Source organism: Leucopleurus acutus (genome assembly GCF_964270905.1).
Source record: "Leucopleurus acutus genome assembly, chromosome: 7".
In the NCBI taxonomy this organism is placed as follows: Eukaryota; Metazoa; Chordata; class Mammalia; order Artiodactyla; family Delphinidae; genus Leucopleurus; species Leucopleurus acutus.
Genome location: NC_139150.1, coordinates 49,483,185 through 49,501,193, shown reverse-complemented (window position 1 = coordinate 49,501,193; position 18,009 = coordinate 49,483,185). Strand labels below are relative to the sequence as shown.

The following is an 18,009-nucleotide window of genomic DNA, read 5'->3' as shown; positions in this document are numbered from 1 at the left end:
AAAACTACAAATAGAACTACCATATGACCCAGCAATCCCACTACTGGGCATATACCCTGAGAAAACCAAAATTCAAAAAGAGTCATGTACCAAAATGTTCATTGCAGCTCTATTTACAATAGCCTGGCGATGGAAACAACCTACGTGTCCATCATCGGATGAATGGATAAAGAAGATGTGGCACATATATACAATGGAATATTACTCAGCCATAAAAAGAAACGAAATTGAGCTATTTGTAATGAGTTGGATAGACCTAGAGACTGTCATACAGAGTGAAGTAAGTCAGAAAGAAAAAGACAAATACCGTATGCTAACACATATATATGGAATTTAAGAAGAAAAAAAAAATGTCATGAAGAACCTAGGGGTAAGACAGGAATAAAGACACAGACCTACTGGAGAACAGACTTGAGGATATGGGGAGGGCGAAGGGTGAGCTGTGACAGGGCGAGAGAGAGTCATGGACATATACACACTAACAAACGTAAGGTAGATAGCTAGTGGGAAGTAGCTGCATGGCACAGGGATATTGGCTCGTGCTTTGTGACCGCCTGGAGGGGTGGGATAGGGAGGTTGGGAGGGAGGGAGACACAAGAGGGAAGAGATATGGGAACATATGTATATATATAACTGATTCACTTTGTTATAAAGCAGAAACTAACACACCATTGTAAAGCAATTATACCCCAATAAAGATGTTAAAAAAAAAAATCTTCCAACAAACAACAGTCCAAGACCAGATGGCTTCACAGGCAAATTCTATCAAACATTTAGAGAAGAGCTAACACCTGTCCTCTCAAACTCTTTCAAAAAATTGCAGAGGGAGGAACAATTACAAATTTGTCCTACGAGGCCACCATCACCCTGATACCTAAACCAGACAAAGATATCACAAAAAAACAAACTTACAGGCCAATATCACTGATGAATATAGGTACAAAATTCTCAACAAAATACTAGCAAATGGAATCCAACAACACATTATAAGGATTATACACCATGATCAAATGGGATTTATCTCATGGATGCAAGGATTCTTCAATATATGCAAATCAATCAATGTGATACACCACATTAACAAATTAAGGAATAAAAACCATATGTTCATCTCAATAGATGCAGAAAAAGCTTTTGACAAAATTTAACACCCATTTATGACAAAGACTCTCCAGAAAATGGGCATAGAGGGAACCTACCTCAACATAATAAAGGCCATATATGAAAAACCCACAGCCAACATCATTCTCAATGGTGAAAAACTGAAAGCATTTCCACTAAGATCAGGAACAAGACAAGAATGTCCACTCTTGCCACTCTTATTCAACATAGTTGAATAAGGAAGTCCTAGCCATGGCAATCAGAGAAGAAAAAGAAATAAAAGGAAACCAAACTGGAAAAGAAGCAGTAAAACTGTCACTGTTTGCAGGTGACATGATACTATACATGGAGAATCTTAAAGATGCCACCAGAAAACTACTAGAGCTAATCAATGAATTTGGTAAAGTAGCAGGATACAAAGTTAATGCACAGAAATTTCTTGCATTCCTATACACTAATGATGAAACATCTGAAAGTCAAATTAAGAAAACACTCCCATTTACCACTGCAACAAAAAGAATAAAATACCTAGGAATAAACCTACCTAAGGAGACAAAAAACCTGTATGCAGAAAATTATAAGACACTGATGAAAGAAATTAAAGATGATACAAATAGATGGAGAGATATACCACGTTCCTGTACTGGAAGAATCAACATTGTGAAAATGACTCTACTACCCAAAGCAATCTACAGATTCAATGCAATCCCTATCAAACTACCACTGGCAGAACTAGAACAAAAAATTTCACAATTTGTATGAAAACACAAAAGACCCTGAATAGCCAAAGCAATCTTGAGAAAGAAAAACGGAGCTGGAGGAATCAGGCTCCCCAACTTCAAACTATACTACAAAGCTACAGGAATCAAGACAGTATGATACTAGCACAAAAACAGAAATATAGATCAATGGAACAGGATAGAAAGCCCAGAGATAAACCCACACACATATGATAACCTAATTTATGACAAAGGAGGCAGGAACATACAATGGAGAAAAGACAGCCTCTTCAATAAATGGTGCTGGGAAAACTGGACAGGTACATGTAAAAGAATGAAATTAGAACACTGCCTAACACCATACAGAAAAACAAACTCAAAATGGATTAAAGACCTAAATGTGAGACCAGACACTATAAAACCCTTAGAAGAAAACATAGGAAAAACACTCTTTGACATAAATGGCAGTAAGATCTTTTTTGACCAACCTCCTAGAGTAATGAAAATAAAAACAAAAATAAACAAATGAGACCTAATGAAACTTAAAAGCTTTTGCACAGCAGAGGAAACTGTAAACAAGACGAAAAGACAACCCTCAGAATGGGAGAAAATACTTGCAAACGAAGCAACTGACAAAGGATTAATCTCCAAAATATACAAGCAGCTCATGCAGATCAATATCAAAAAAACAAACAACCCAATCCAAAAATGGACAGAAAGCCTAAATAGACATTTCTCCAACGAAGATATACAGATGGCCAACAAACACATGAAAGGATGTTCAACATCATTAATCATTAGAGAAATGCAAATCAAAACTACAGTGAGGTATCACCTCACACCAGTCAGAATGGTCATCATCAAAAAATCCCCAAAGAATAGATGATGGAGAGGATGTGGAGAAAAGGGAACGCTCTTGCACTGTTGGTGGGAATGTAAATTGATACAGCCACTATGGAGAACAGTATGGAGGTTCCTTAGAAAACTAACAATAGAACTAACATATGGCCAGCAATCCCACTACTGGGCATATACCCTGAGAAAAGCATAATTCAAAAAGAGACATGTACCACAATGTTCACTGCGGCACTATTTACAGTAGCCAAGACATGGAAGAAACCTAAGTGTCCATCGACAGATGAATGGATAAAGAAATGTGGCACATATATACAATGGAATATTACTCAGCCATAAAAAGAAACGAAATTGAGTTATTTGTAGGGAGGTAGATGGACCTAGAGTCTGTCATACAGAGTGAAGTAAGTCAGAAGGAAAAAAACAAATACTGTATGCTAACACTTATATATGGAATCTAAAAAAAAAAAAATGGTTCTGATGAACCTAGGAGCAGGACAGGAATAAAGGCGCAGACGTAGAGAATGGACTTGAGGACACGGGGAGAGGGAAGGGTAAGCTGGGACGAAGTGAGAGAGTAGCATTGACATATAGACACTACCAAATGTAAAATAGATAGCTAGTGGGAAGCAGTTGCATAGCACAGGGTCATCAGCTCAGTGCTTTGTGACCACCTAGAGGGTTGGGATAGGGAGGGTGGGAGGGAGACGCAAGAGGGAGGGGATACGGGGATATATGTATACATATAGCTGATTCACTTTGTTATACAGCAGAAACTAACACAACATTGTAAAGCAATTATACTTCAATAAAGACATTAAAAAAATAAGGGAAATGCTGAATTGAATATTTAATAAATTAATCCCCATGCTGAGAGTTGCAGTTCCAGAAGTAATGCCTCTTTCATGACAGGACTTAATCAATACTAGTTAATAATGGTTTGACGGCAGGTCAATGCCTAATATGTTTGCAATACAAATTAGAAGCACAGAGGAATCATACTCAAGGTTAAATTCTTCTGGAAAAGACTGTTGGTAGTTATGAATAGTTAAAGGAAAGGAAAGGAAAGAAGATTGAAGCTTTCATTGGTGTTGATTCCTTTGAGAGTTCCTGGGTCATTAAACATGAGCTTATTCATATAAACTTTGGCCCTGATTTCTAGGTTTTACTATTTTTCTTTCATATTTTTCATGTAACTGAATTGTACCAGATTGTCTTGGGTGCTCAGCAGTAGATTCTGGTTCTAATATCCATACCGCTTCTCACAGAAGGAAGAAGAGGAACAGGAAGCAGGGAGAGGGAAGGCAGAGGAGAGGAGAGGAAAGAAGGAAAGAAGATGAGTAGAGATGGAAGAGGAAGGGATAAGGGGAGGAAAAGTGGGGAAAAGGAAAAGAAGAAGGGAGAGGTGGGAGAGAGGTCAGGAGATAGGGGGGACAGAGGGAGCGGGGAGGACCAGACACCTCTCATTCATTTTGACAAACTGGTGAACTCTAACTTTTTTATACAAAATATTTGAAAGTGGGCCCCTAGATGTATATATGGAGGTCCTTATTTCTGGGGAACTAAAAAATTACTATGCAACCCTTGATTAGGACATAAATACTCAGTTTTAAGCTTCTAAGTTTTATACAATTTAAATACAAGTTTTCAATAGACTTAAACTAGATTCAACATGGAGATGGTACAAATTAATTTTCTTACATAATTAAAATTTTTCTCTCAGGTAATTGCATGACATTTGGTAGAAGAATTTTAATGCTGGGAGAGGATACAATGATGGTGACTTTGGAAGGTCCTGAGCAGGGGCTTTTCCAAGAACTGAGCAGACTATTAAGACAGGAAGGAAAGGAGATGGTAAAGAGGTTAACCTCTGTAGGCATTTACATCTGGCTGGGTTACATCTGTTTTAGGTTTGCTGTTCTTGTCAGGTCTTCTTGGCAACCTCTTTAAGGATCTGATAAAGCTAATAAAGAAATATACTAGAGTAGGTTCAGATGAAGGGATTCCCACTTCCCGAGTTGGTCTGCCTGCAATTATCTTACAGAGAAGTCCTGTTTCAGCCACCTGAGCTGTGATTTTCTAACCCCAAGGATGTTACGGTGAAAAGAGATTAATATAATAGAAGGCATTGCATTAAGCCCTATACTACATTGGTTTGATGAAGCTTGAGGAAAATAGGAATAACTCAAGTATGTTGAGGATCAGTGATTTTGTAAAGAATAAAGCTTATTAATAATGGTCTTGAAAAGATTCCATATGAATACGAAACCATTGTTATCACTGATAACATCAAAATATCTTGCCAACATTTTTCTGATTCAGACTATTAAATTTCATATTAAAATATGATTAAAAGATATTCATTAAATAGACCTTGTAGACAGACAAAGCTTGAAGAACAGTGAAGTATAGTTAGGAAACTCTACACAAACAACAAGCACATTTTAGAATACTTTTCCAAAATGATAAGGACAAAGTTGGGATGTAGTAATAGCATTAGTAATTGAAATTTAATTGAGGGCTGAGCATGTATTAGGAACTGTTCCTTCTGCTTTCAATATATTTATCATCTTATGTAATTCTCACAAAACCCCTCTGCAATAAATACTGTTCTATTACTGGTAAGGACGGAATCAGGAACGAAAAATTCCACAGCATGTACTGATGTATACAAAGAGAATAGAATATATCTGAACTTGAGGGTATCAGAGAGTTAATTTCCTACATCTCAGCTCGAGGATGTTGAAAAGTATTTAGTAGACACAGAAGACAGTAAAGTTTTATAAAGCTTATATAAAGAGGAAAGAGGAAAGAGCTGATATAAAGAGGGAAAAAGCATTTTCTTAGACTTCAAAAGGCTGTCACCTTGGCTTAAGGAACTCTAAAATAACAAATTATGTTTGTTTTGTTTGTTTTCATACTATATTGCTACTTGGTGTGCTAAAGAGCTTTTAAATCTCAGCAGCACCAGAGAAAGGGCTTGGCTCTGAGTCAGATTGGCTACAGAGACCTGACATCTTGGTTGCACATATATTATGTTGCTATCACTTAAAGCATAAGTAAAATAAATACACTTTAAGCTTAAATAAAATAAAATAAACCGAAAGATAGTATGATGGTAATAATTTTGGAGTGACAGCAATGTGCTATGCTTTGGACAGAATTGAGCTTAACTTGGATCTTGTTTACCGTTTTAATTTCTATTTTTCTTTTCATTCTTTCAAGAAGAAAAGGGCAAAAATAGCTGTCAGCGCTCTACTAGCACTAAGCTGGTGACAGTGGACTATTTATTTGGTTCTAAAAAACATGGCTTAACTGTAGCTGTCAGTAAAATAGGGGCCTAAGCATACCACAGGTGCCCACACTGAGTACCACAGGCCACAAAAAAGCACTTAGTAGTTGTGTGTAATCAAATTTGTGAAATCTGATCCAGAAGAGCACTTCGCTATCTATAGGAGTGCCATAATAAATCTTCTGTGAACTATAAAGTCTATTTGTAATGTAAAATGTCTCTTAATTTGTGATTTTACATTTGAATTTTTTGTGTAATGTGGCCTTCTTAAAGTAAGAAACTTCTGTAATTTATGGAAGCCCGGATAAATCTAAGGTAATCAAACATAATATTCATTCATTAGTTCACTGATGGTATGTATATATGGTATGTATATATTAAGCGCTATGCCAGGTCCGAGGGATGGCCATGATTAAGTTCATTAATGCCCTTAAGGTGCTCAGCTGAGGTTGGGGAGGAGAATTCTGATGTGCTAAATACTCTTTTCTTGGAAACTCAAAAGTGGAATAAGCACAAGATTTCCTGACGGCAATGCTGTAGATAATCTTTTTAAAATCTCCTTCTTGCATATAACTTATAAAACAATAATGTGATGAGTTTGTATTGTCACCACATATTAACTGTTAAATGTTAAGGCGAGAAGAATTTGGCAAATCTTGGGGAGCTGAATGCCCTAGAGCCCTAAACTGTACCTAGAGATTGAGTCTTTCAGCCATTACAGCCTGAAGGGACCTCTGATTCTTGTGTCCTTCTCAGCCCCCTCCATGATCCCATTCCCTCCCTCGTTTTTCAGAGGAAGAAATTCGTGCTCAGAAAGGTTGAGAGAACAGCTGAAACTGGGACCAGCCAAGCCTTTTTCATCCTCAAACTTTTTAGCTGATTTGCTAAACAATTCTGCTCCTCTTTCTTATTTAGAAAAGCTATATAGAAAAGATATATTTTATGGTTTGAGGGGTGTTCTCTTGCTCCCTTTTAGTTAAATTTACATAACTTGTAAGCAGAAGGTGTGGTGGCAACAGATGATGAATGGTAAAAAGAAACTTCCGCAAGGACAGCCCCAATAGACCAGCTCCGGGCTCAGGTCCACTTAGTCCTCCTTAAGTGACCCAGCGCTCCCCCTTAACTCCGCCCACTCTGAGGAGTAGACTGTTAGGAGAGCGAAACTACAGATCCCAGGATGCAGGTGTCCCTCTCAACCTCTATATAGCCCGCTCGCTCCCCTCATTGCATTCTGGGAAGTGTAGTTTCTAAGCAGTATCTGCGTTCACTGTCTAGGAAACCAGGGCTTTTAGGCTTGAGAGATACGTCTTTCTACTGGCCCCGCCCTTTACATTGACCCCGCCCCAGGTTGCTTAGGAGATGAGAGAAGCCGAATCTTGGGCTGTGTCGGCACAGGCAACAGGATAGGTGCAGAGAGAAATCCTCTGAGATCTGTAACAGGAGGGCAGCCATGGGGAGCTGTGACAGCTCCTGCCAGGGTTGGTGTAGCGGTAGTCAACACTGGTTTGAACTTGGACCCACGGACTTGATGGAGCGCAAGGGCTCCCTAACCCTCCGCTCCCATCACAAGAAATACTCGAAGCCAGTGCTGGTGTATTCCTGGTGAGCGAGCTCTCTTGCAGTTTCTAGGTGCTGGCAGAGGGAGAAGAAGGGAAGGGATGGGGGAGGAGAGGAAAGGAGAGTAAGAGAGAGAGGACAAGGGTGGAGAGGATAAAATAAACAGAAAAGAATGAGAAAAGAGGAAAAGAAAAGCAGAGAAAGAAAGAAAAAGATCATACAAGAGAGAGAACTGGGAGAGAAGAAAGAGAAAGGAAAGGGAAACATCTTCAAAGGAGAGATGGCGAGGGTCAGAGTGAGAGTAGGGGCAGGGAGGATGAGATAGGAAAGCCCTCCAAGAGCAGCTCCCTAGCACACACGGAGACCTGCTGCAGCCAGACCCTGTCTACCAGAGGTCATAGATCACCCACACAGTGTAGGTGGAGGGTGTCTGCAGAGGCCTGGAAATCATGTTCTGAGACAAATGCTTACTTACAAAAGGCAGGGTCTGTTAGGAGACTGAGGGCACAGGAGGAGGAGATGTCTGTTCAGAGGATGGCCTCCAGGACTGCCGTTTCTTGGGGGCAGTGAGGCACAATGAATGATTTGAAAGAGGTCGTTAAAATATTCCCTAGGCTACTAGGACTATTCTGGCCAGAGACTGCAGACCGGCATCCCTCACTGGGTAAACCAACAGACATAGTTTATTTGACATGCACTGTGTTTACATTTTTCTTTTAAATTCATTGCCCACATTTAAAACCAGGAGATTTCATGTGGAAATCTAGGATTGTGTCTTCTCTTGAAAATCTGAAAGGCTTGGCAACAGAGGATTTTATTCTTTCTGCCAACTATGAATGTACTGGAGCTGAACACTGGCTACTCCTTAAGATGAGTCTACTCCTTCTTTCTGTGGTAATTTCAGGTTCTTTCCTGGCTTCAGGAAACATTTACTTCCTCTGCATTAGGCTTTGGGTTTGGAATTCACTTAGAGATTCTCCTGTTTATTAAATATTACAGTGACTGATAGTGAAACCATGACATTTAATTGGCAGAACAGTGGGGCCTTTTAGGGTATTTAGAATTCTATCCTTTGGGTCAATTTTCCTGGCTGTACTATTGACAGTAATTGTTTTTGGACTATTTGGAATATTCTGGGAAAGAGGAAGATTTGAAATGAAATCTCAAATCTTGTCTTCTTTATACTTTCACCTTTGAAAGAAGATGATTTTGACTCTAGCCCTAAGGCTAAGTCCTCTTGATCCCATTCATTCATGTAATGTATAATATGTGAATCCCGTTGTTTCTGTCTTGCAAACTTTCTACAGCCTACTCACTTTCCCATGAACTCTCTCCCTTTTACTTCTCATCCCTAAAACCAACTCTCTGCCTATATTGAGCTCACTGTGAGAGGCTATATTAATTTAGAATAAAAATCTACATTGGGAAGCAGAAAATCCTCCTTTAACCTCATACAGGGCTTACCTCACAGCCCTCAAGCAAAACACTTAGCTCTTTCATGATTTTGTTACTCCATAAGGATTTAGGTCATAATATAAATCACTGCCAGAAATTACTGTTAAAGAGAAAGACCTTTTTCAAGTGGACAGTGCTTCTGCTCCCTTCTGTACTACCTTTGCTTTGAAAAGTTGCCTTGTGGACATCATAGACATCAATAGCAAAACCACAGAAGAATATAGATGAGAAGGAGATGAGGAACTTGGTAGGAGAGAAGGGTGGTGTAACACAAAGTCATTCTGGCCACTGCTGGAAATGTAGAGAGTTCTCATGCTGTTGGTTTTAGAAAGGTTTGGGGGCAGTAAGAAATAAATTTAACCCAACAAACATTTTTCTGTCATGCACTGTGCCGTGTGTTGGAGACACAGAGATGGATAAAGTGGATTCAGTGAGATAATTTGTATAAAGCATTTAATACCATGCCTTGCACATAGTAAGCAGTCAATAATATATGGTAACTAATATTTATTTAGGATAACATAATGGTTAAAAGCTTGAGCTTTAGGTTTGAATACCAACTCTGCAGCTTTTGATATAACAAGTGACATGACTGTTCTAGGCCTCTGTTTCTGCAACTGTAAAATGGGGGTGATAGGATTCTTGTAAGACTAAACAAGGTTTTGTATGTGAAGTATCTTCTGACATATAGCCTGGCACATAGTAAGCACAGTAAAGGTTATATACATGTACTAGGACATGGTCACTGACCTCAACTAATTTCATAGGCCAGTAAAGAAAAACGTCAGTAAATTCAGTATAATCTGATTTGTGCAAAATAGAGATGAGTATAAGAGGCAAAAGTAACAGGAGGGGGAGGTTAGTGTGTATATGGTTTTCTGAGCAAGGTTTAGAAGGAAGAATAGGAGTTCCATAGGTATACAAAAGAGAACAGGCAAGTACAATGTAATAGTAAGAAGCAGCATCATAGGGAAATAGAAAGAGTTCTTTATAGTTGGTAAATACAGTTGATCTCATTATCTGTAAATTCTGTATTTGCAAATTCATCTACTTGCAAAAATTTATATGGAACCCTACATCAATATTTGCAACACTTTCATAGTCATTTATGGACATGTGCAGAGAGGCAAAAAATTTGAATCATCCCACACACATATTCTCAGTTGATGTCAGACACTCTGCCTTCTTGTTTCAGCTCCTCTTACTGTAAACAAGTATTCTTTTCATGGTCTATTTAGTGCCATGTTTTTTGCATTTTTTTACTTTTTGTTGGTGATATCATTGTTCAGATGGCCCCCAAACATAGTGCTGAAGTGCTGTCTAGTGTTCCTAAGTGCAAGAGGGCTGTGATGTGCCTTATGGAGGAAATATGTGCATTACATAAGCTTCATTCAGACATGAGTTACAGTGCTGTTGGCTGTAAATTCAGTGTTAGTGAGTCAACAAGATATATTAAACAAGATGTCTTTAAACAGAAGCACACATAAAACCGGGTCATGTATTAATTGGTTGTTGAAAGTGTGACCAGAGGCTCACAGGAACCTAATCTTGTATTTCCCCTAGGAGCAATGATTCAGTATTTGCTAATTGTTTGTGACTTTATCAAACATAACAACCTTGAATAATGAGAATCAGTTGTAAGATTTGAGAAGCACTTGCATTTCTCTGAGCTGACTGTGCTACTGGCATCCTTGTTTTCCTTCTGTATTCAACCAGTCACCAAGGTCTGTCCTAGAAAACTGCGTAAAGTTCAAATTGTGTAAACTTCCAAATGAATAAATGTCATTGACCATTTTGTTTTTATGCATTCTGGTCATAATTGTTTGCTTTCTATTGAGTTATTTTATTATATATTAAAAATTTATTGAATTTTAACCTTTTATTAGTGGTTATTTAATCAATGAATGCCTACTATCTAAAATACACCATTTGGGTGGCCTCCCAACTGAGTATTTGATCAGCTAAGGGACTGTGCCTATAGGTTTGCAAAATAGAATTTAACTGGGAGAAATTCTGAGGTACCTCTGCTTATACAGTAAACATTTGGATAATTCCTGTGTTACTCTTTATGTGGAATGTAATACCACATTGAAGTCTGTTTGACTTCACTATACATATTAAAAACAGTTGTGTATAATAGACATGATAAAGTGAAATACCCAGAATGGTTGTTAGAGATATTTCTGGTCCATTATTGGATAAGAGGTTGCCTAGGAACCATGTCTTCCTTGTAGCTAGAGTGGTGGATAGAGAGCCATATTACCTGCATCACACCTTGATGCTTCTGAGTGAGAAAGGCCTTTTCTAGAAATTATCTTTATTCATTCCTACAGCATTTATGGAGCTATATCATCAGATGTTTCCATCGGGAATTATGAGTCAAGGGGAAATTTTCTCTTAGGATATTTTCCCACTCACTGGAATAAAGGAATACTAAGAACCAGAACAACTACATTTGCCCTTAATAAATTCTCTGGTGTAAGGCTAGTTCTTATTTATTTATTTATTTATTTATTTATTTATTTATTCTCATCTCTTCTACCTTGGCCAAATTGACATCTGTTAATAACTGATGAGCCAGAAAATTCGTTCGAGTTTCCATGAAACAGTTCACGCTCTGGTCTCCATGGTGACACTTAAGAGTTTTAAGGACTTAGCTTAATTTTATATATTTGTAATTTCAATTACTTCTCTCTCCTACGTAAGCCCAAAATTAAAGAGCCTGGGCATTTTACTGTCCTCCCCCAACCCTGTCTGCATTATAGGAAGAAAACAGAAAGAGAAAGGGGAAAAAGGAAGTAAAATTAAAATCCGGTGATAATTGTGGGGTAGGGAACTTGATAGTTTTAAAGATTTTTACAGAAAATCATTTGGGCTGGAGAAAGAAATTAAAGAGCTTTCTATGATGCTCTTCAGACTTATACCCTATTGTGCTCTTTGAACAGGGAGTTCATATGTATTCAAGGTACTCCACATTCAGAGGAGAATCCAGTTTCAAGGCACTAGGATATCATTAGTATACTTATTAGAAAACAGAGATGAATTTTCTAATTTGCTGTATGTTCGTCCTGTAAATACAGCAGTTTTCTCAGGGACTAACCTGGAAGTATTTAGAGTCCTTCACACCACTAAGGACCAAGCTAGAGTTACATAGATCTTCTCTAGCCAGCAATCCCATCTTCTCACATCTCCAACGCACAATCAGGATAAAAAGGCAAAGAAAATAAGAAAGCCCTTTAGTAACCACATGTTGCAGCCTGCCTCTGTTGAAATCCATACATGCTTCCCCTTCCAGCAAGCCTCCATCCTTCTATTTTAACAACTTAAGCCCTCAGTCCAAAGCTTTTAACTCTTATTTTGTGCATTTTAAATGTTTGGTTATGTGGAAAGGAGAGAGAAGAGACTTTAAAGAAGCTTTTTTGGTTAGTAATGAGAAGTGAGAAGAGCAAGCCTTGGGGCAAGGGATAAGAACACCTTGGGTGCTCAAATAATGTTTATCAAAGAAATTAACAAATGAATGGAGAGAAAGGACACACACACAAACACAAAAGGCACTGCAGGCTGGGGGCCTCTTTTTTTATGCTTTAAGAAGACCCTGAGGTAAGGACTACAGGATAACGCAAATCTGTAATAAAGCCAGAGCTGATTTTCACAGCCCTGATCCTTTTTTTAAAAAATTTTATTGAAGTATAGTTGATTTACAGTGTTGTGTTAATTTCTGCTGTACAGCAAAATGACTCAGTTATACATATATATATTCTTTTTCAAATTCTTTTCCATTATAATTTATTACAGGATATTGAATGTAGTTCCCTGTGCTACACAGTAGGACCTTGTTGTTTATCCATCCTATATATATTAGTTTGCATCTGCTAATCCCAAACTCCCAATCCTTCCTTCTCCCAGTGTCCTCTCCCTTGGCAACCACAAGTCTGTACTCTGTCTGTGAGTCCGTTTCTGTTTCGTAGATATGTTCATTTGCGTCATATTTTATTAGAGTCCACGTATAAGAGATATCATATGGTATTTGTCTTTCTTTTTCTGACTTACTTGGCTTGGTATGATAATCTCTAGGTCCATCCATGTTTCTGCAAATGCACAGCCCTGATCCTGATACAACAGGATGACATTGAAGCATGTTTGGTCACCTCTGTATAGGTGAATTTAGAGGGGTATAAATCATTAGGCTTCCGATTAGAATAGTAAAGAATTTAAAAATGGGAGCTAAACTCATGTTCTTCCTAGATGCGGTACATGACTTACTAGAGACTGATGGGTACTTAGGAAATTTTGAGTTAAATAGGGACAAATGGTATTCACACTTTAAAGAGACATCTTAATTTCTTAACTCATACTTTAAAAAACATTGTAAATTATAATACTGTGTGACCATTTAAGATGATGTGATAGTAGACCAAAGGCATGGAAATATATTTACTATCTGGTCAGTAGCAGAATTAGAAATTTGCATTCAAGTCAGATGCATATATAAAATTTGTTTTCTAAAACTGATCCTCATGGTTTTTCAACTGTTGATTACCAGAGAAAAGTTCAAACATGCCAATTGAAGGGTTTCTCTGTCTCTTTGAGTTTAAACAGTTTGTTTTGGGTTAAAATAGTCTCTTTCAGAACAGTGCCCACTCTTCTGAATCCTACCTCATCCACCCTCTCCTTTTCCTAGTGGTGTGTGTGTGCATAAGGGACTGAAGTTATATGACATTTGGGGGATGGGGGAGTGAGGCTCCCAGATCTGCATGTGGGTCCTTGTTCTTGTTCACCTTATCCTTTATCCAACTTCTGTGCCTGCTGCTGGTGAACTTTTGACTAATCCACTTGGTTTGTTAAAGACCTGAGGTCCTACTTTCAGACTCATTTCCATTTTGGCTCTCCTTAGGACTATAGATCCTTAAGTCATGCTCATCCTCTCCTGGCCCCTGACTTAGGCTGGTGGTAGCCACTGTGGTAGGGGCACCTCATCCCTGAACATGGTGGCCCCGTAGCTGGCCCACTGACACTCAATTCAGCTTTCATCAAATGCCCCGCAGAGAGGGTGTGCGTATGCTGTGGTTTGCCCAGTAGAGTTTACTCCCATTGGCCTGAGATTTATTAAAAGCCCTTCTCTCATTTTTTAAAGTGATCTTCTTTACAAAATAAATGATAAGTCACCCTACTTATGCCGTGTTTGGGAGCTTCTGGATCTGGTTGTTAATAGAAGTTTGAGAAATTTAGACATTTTACTTTTTAGCAGGTCCTGACTTTCAAGAAAAACATCACTCAGGACTAAAAAATTTTATTGTTAGTCAGAAGTTAATCACCAGCACTTTATTTTTCTTCATATTCCTGGCAAAACAGTCCTATATCTTCCCAAGGCAAATGTAGATGCCTCTGATTTATTAGAACAAAGGTTATTTTAAAGAGTTAAGCAAAGAAAAGTGCAAAGATTAATATTTGAAAATATAATCTCACTTTAAGTAAGTAAAAAAAGGAGCAGCATGTTATGAATTCTTTTGATAAAAATATATGTCTGTATGTATTGAAAAGAGAGTGAAAGGATATTTACCATGTAACACAAAATATTTATTACTGGATGGTGGATTTATGGACTATTTGTCATTTTCTTTTTTCCTCTTTGCCACTTTTACATTTTCCATAATGAATGTGTATTATTTCAAGTAAAATTACTTGAAAACTTTGATATCACTTTCTACAGCTCTTCCCCTGAAGCAAACATTCTCTAAATGATCAGGATTTAAACAGAATACTTCATCTCTTTCAGAGTCTGAGTCATTCTTCATGGTTTATTATGAGTCTTTTTTAAATATCTTTTTAATTGCTAGTTTATGTTGGGTAAAAAGGATGATGCTATTCACATTCATTTGGTTTAACCACGCTTTCATTCTTGTCTATGTTCTATAATGGTAGATCCTATGCCATGGTTATTTTTAATCTAGTGCTACATTCTTATTCCTCAACATACACACATATCCACAAATGCTTTTGAATGTAGTAGTTTTGCGGGGGGGAGCACCTTATTTTCTATTTTTCAGGATGATGCAGGACATTCTACATCCTTTTGTCATGACTGTATTTTTCTTTCAATGCTATTCTCTTTAATGAAATCCCAACCAAATTCATTTTCTGAAAACCAGTGGTTATAAAATTGTGCCTTGACCTTTTTGTGAGGTTTTGCTCAATTTAACTGGTGGCCAAAATAAAACAGCTTTACTTGCAAGATAACCCTTGCTCTGCAAGGCAGAGTATTGTAGGACAGGCATTTCCTCATGTGGGTGCACTTGGGTTAGGAAAGATCATTGCTGTATACAAGTACCTCTGCCTGAGCCAACCAACTCCCTATGTGTCCTTGAGACCATCTCTCTCCTGGGCAACAGGAGTCACCAGAGGCTTGTCATAATGCTACTGTAGTCTTCCTCACAGATAGTCACAAGTGCTTTTTCATCAGCTTTCTTTCTCTTACTGATGATCCTTTTCTAGGTAAGGATGTAAGGAGTGAAGGAGGAGGTAAGAAGAATGTGGGGCTTGGTGACATTTTGATAAGGAGAGTTTCAGTCTATGGACACAGGATACCCAGGTTCAGGGCTCAAGGTTTTCAATAGCACTAGAATTAGCACTGTCAGATAAACTTCTCTTAGTTGGCCTTGGAAGCCACCCCATCGGTACTATTTTCTGTGTGTACTGATCAGGCTTCTTTTGATTGCAGTTGACAGATACTCGGCTTGCACTAGCCTAAGGAAGCAAGAAAATGAATTAGTTCATGATATTCATGGAATGGTTGATCACTAGATAAGAAGGAGGACACGGGTGCAACTTGACCTCAGGAACAACAGGCATAAGGGATGCTAGTGCATCTGGGTCTTGCTTCATTTCTTCTCTCTCTTCCTCATTGTGTTTGCCTCATCTTATCATTGAAGACTATAGGAAACATGGCTGCTGTGGTTCAGGAATTTATAACTTACATCTTCATCCACCAAAAATGTTGTTTTTAAGGTATTTTCAGTTCTGAATTTAAAAATTCCAGGTCAGATGTCCATTTCTGGGCCAAGTATTTGTTTGGGGTCATCTGATTGGGCAAGGTTTGGTAGAAAATGACAGCTTTCCAATAGCCATGGGGCAAAATGGACATATCCAGGAGAAAGAAGGAGAGCTAGGCTGATAATCCTATAGATATCTACTATATCCCATCCTATCCTATAGATATCTGCTATATCCTATAAAGAGCTACTACAGTATAGAATGAATTCCAATTTCCAAATACCCAATTTTATAGCAAAAGTTTAAAATACGGAGTTGAGGAGACGGGAGTTGAGGAGGCTTGCTGGGCAATTACTATGCACTGTGATATGTGCTAGGATTGGGGTAAGCAGAGCTCTCTGGGGACATCCAAGAGGAGCACACAGACTATTAGACCAGGAAAAGTTTTCTAGAGGAGGTTGTCCTAGCTCCTAGGATTCACATGAAGAACTAAAGATGGCACATTAGTTAGTTTTCAACTGAGGGCATTACTGTTCCTTCCCCCAGAGTGTTTGAAAATATGTGTGCATTTTTGATTGCACAATGACTGATAACTAGTGATGTCAAGTGTGTGATTGCAAGAATTGTGACTCCTATTCCTGGGGTGGCCACAGCATCTTAATAGCATTTATCCATCTATCTATATATGATGCCCAAGTTACATATCCATAAACCTACAGTCATATGGGTAGGGACAACAGATATACGTTAGTTAGTTTGCATATGGCCATTCAGAGCAAGGGTGTGATCAGCAAAGTCTCTGAAAGATCTTCACAGAAAAGGAATTCCCTACTCGTATAAGAATCCTGAGCTTTCAGAGCTCATTGGCACTTGCTCTCTTTGTAGGGGTGCATGCCAACAAAGCAACCAAATTTTCATTGCAGGCAATCTAGAGGTTAAGATATTGTGGGCTTCTACCTAGACCTTAAAATAATAAGTATGTGTGTTGTATGAATTAGAAGAATTTCATCTAGATAAATTACATTTTACTTATGGGAATTTTTTGGTATTTTAAAACAATCCTGCAATAAATATAAATAGTTGGGAAAGACCACTTCAGCTTGGTTTACACTTATGTCAAAGTGAGTATAGTGAATGTAATGTGATTTATTATAGGTGTTATTGATGCCACCAATGCCTGTGTACCTCTGACAAGTGAGCAGCTCAAGGCAGTTCAAATGTCCTGCTAGACATTCAGGCACAGATAAGAAATTTCCTCCCACAGTAAAACCATCTGGACCTAGTACTGTTTCAGGCGGTAGCTCTTTTTTCCTTTGACAGCTTCTCTATTTCTTCTTTGGAAATTGTGTGTTTAGACTTTTTGTCTCTACTGATAACAATTGTAAATTGTTTTTTTTAGAAAGTTGTGTGTGCTGTCTAGTTTTCCAAATATATTTGCATCGAGTTATGGAAAGTAGTCTTTAATGATTTAAAATGTTTTCTTCTTTTGATGGTTATATCCTATTTTTATTAAGATATAGTTTACATTCTATACTATCACCCTTTTAAAGTGTATAATTCAAAGGCTTTTAGCATATTCATGGAGTTGTACATCCATCAACACAATTGATTTTAGAACAGTTTTATTAACCTTAAAAGAAATCCTCCTCCCTTTGCCCTCGAGCCCTAGACAACCACTAATCTACTTCCTGTCTCTACAGATTGGCCTATTCTGGACATTTCATGTGAATGGAGTCATATAATATATGTTCCTATGTATGGAATATTATTCTGTTTGTATCTCCCCCTGCCCTTTTCCTTGATTTTTTTAGATAGGAGTTTGTCTATTTTGCTTACTTATTCGTTTATTCTGTTTTCTAACTTATTTAATTTTGCTTTTATTTTGAATTATTCTATCATTCTGATTTCTTTTGGCTTACTTGTGCTTTTTAATATTTTTGAATTAGATATTTCACTTATTTATTTTCATTGTTTCTGTTCTATTGATATAAGTACTTAAAACTTGAATTTTTCTCTAGGTTCTACTTTAGCTATATCCTA

The 18,009-nt window shown here is 37.9% G+C and overlaps 1 protein-coding gene across 5 annotated transcripts in view; it reads left to right on the top strand.

Annotated features, from left to right (window-relative positions):
• Positions 1-18,009, top strand: part of CFAP95 (cilia and flagella associated protein 95) — a gene marked incomplete at its 5' end in the record, with an annotated part of 123,632 nt that overhangs the window by 33,324 nt on the left and 72,299 nt on the right. Inside the window, one exon of one of the 5 annotated variants that reach the window (XM_082843124.1) lies at positions 7,418-7,569. The exons of the other annotated variants lie outside the window; for them this stretch is intronic. Within the exon in view, the coding sequence (XP_082699250.1) occupies positions 7,418-7,569 (152 nt within the window). Of the gene's footprint in view, positions 1-7,417; positions 7,570-18,009 lie in introns of those variants that run through there. 5 annotated transcript variants of the gene reach the window in all.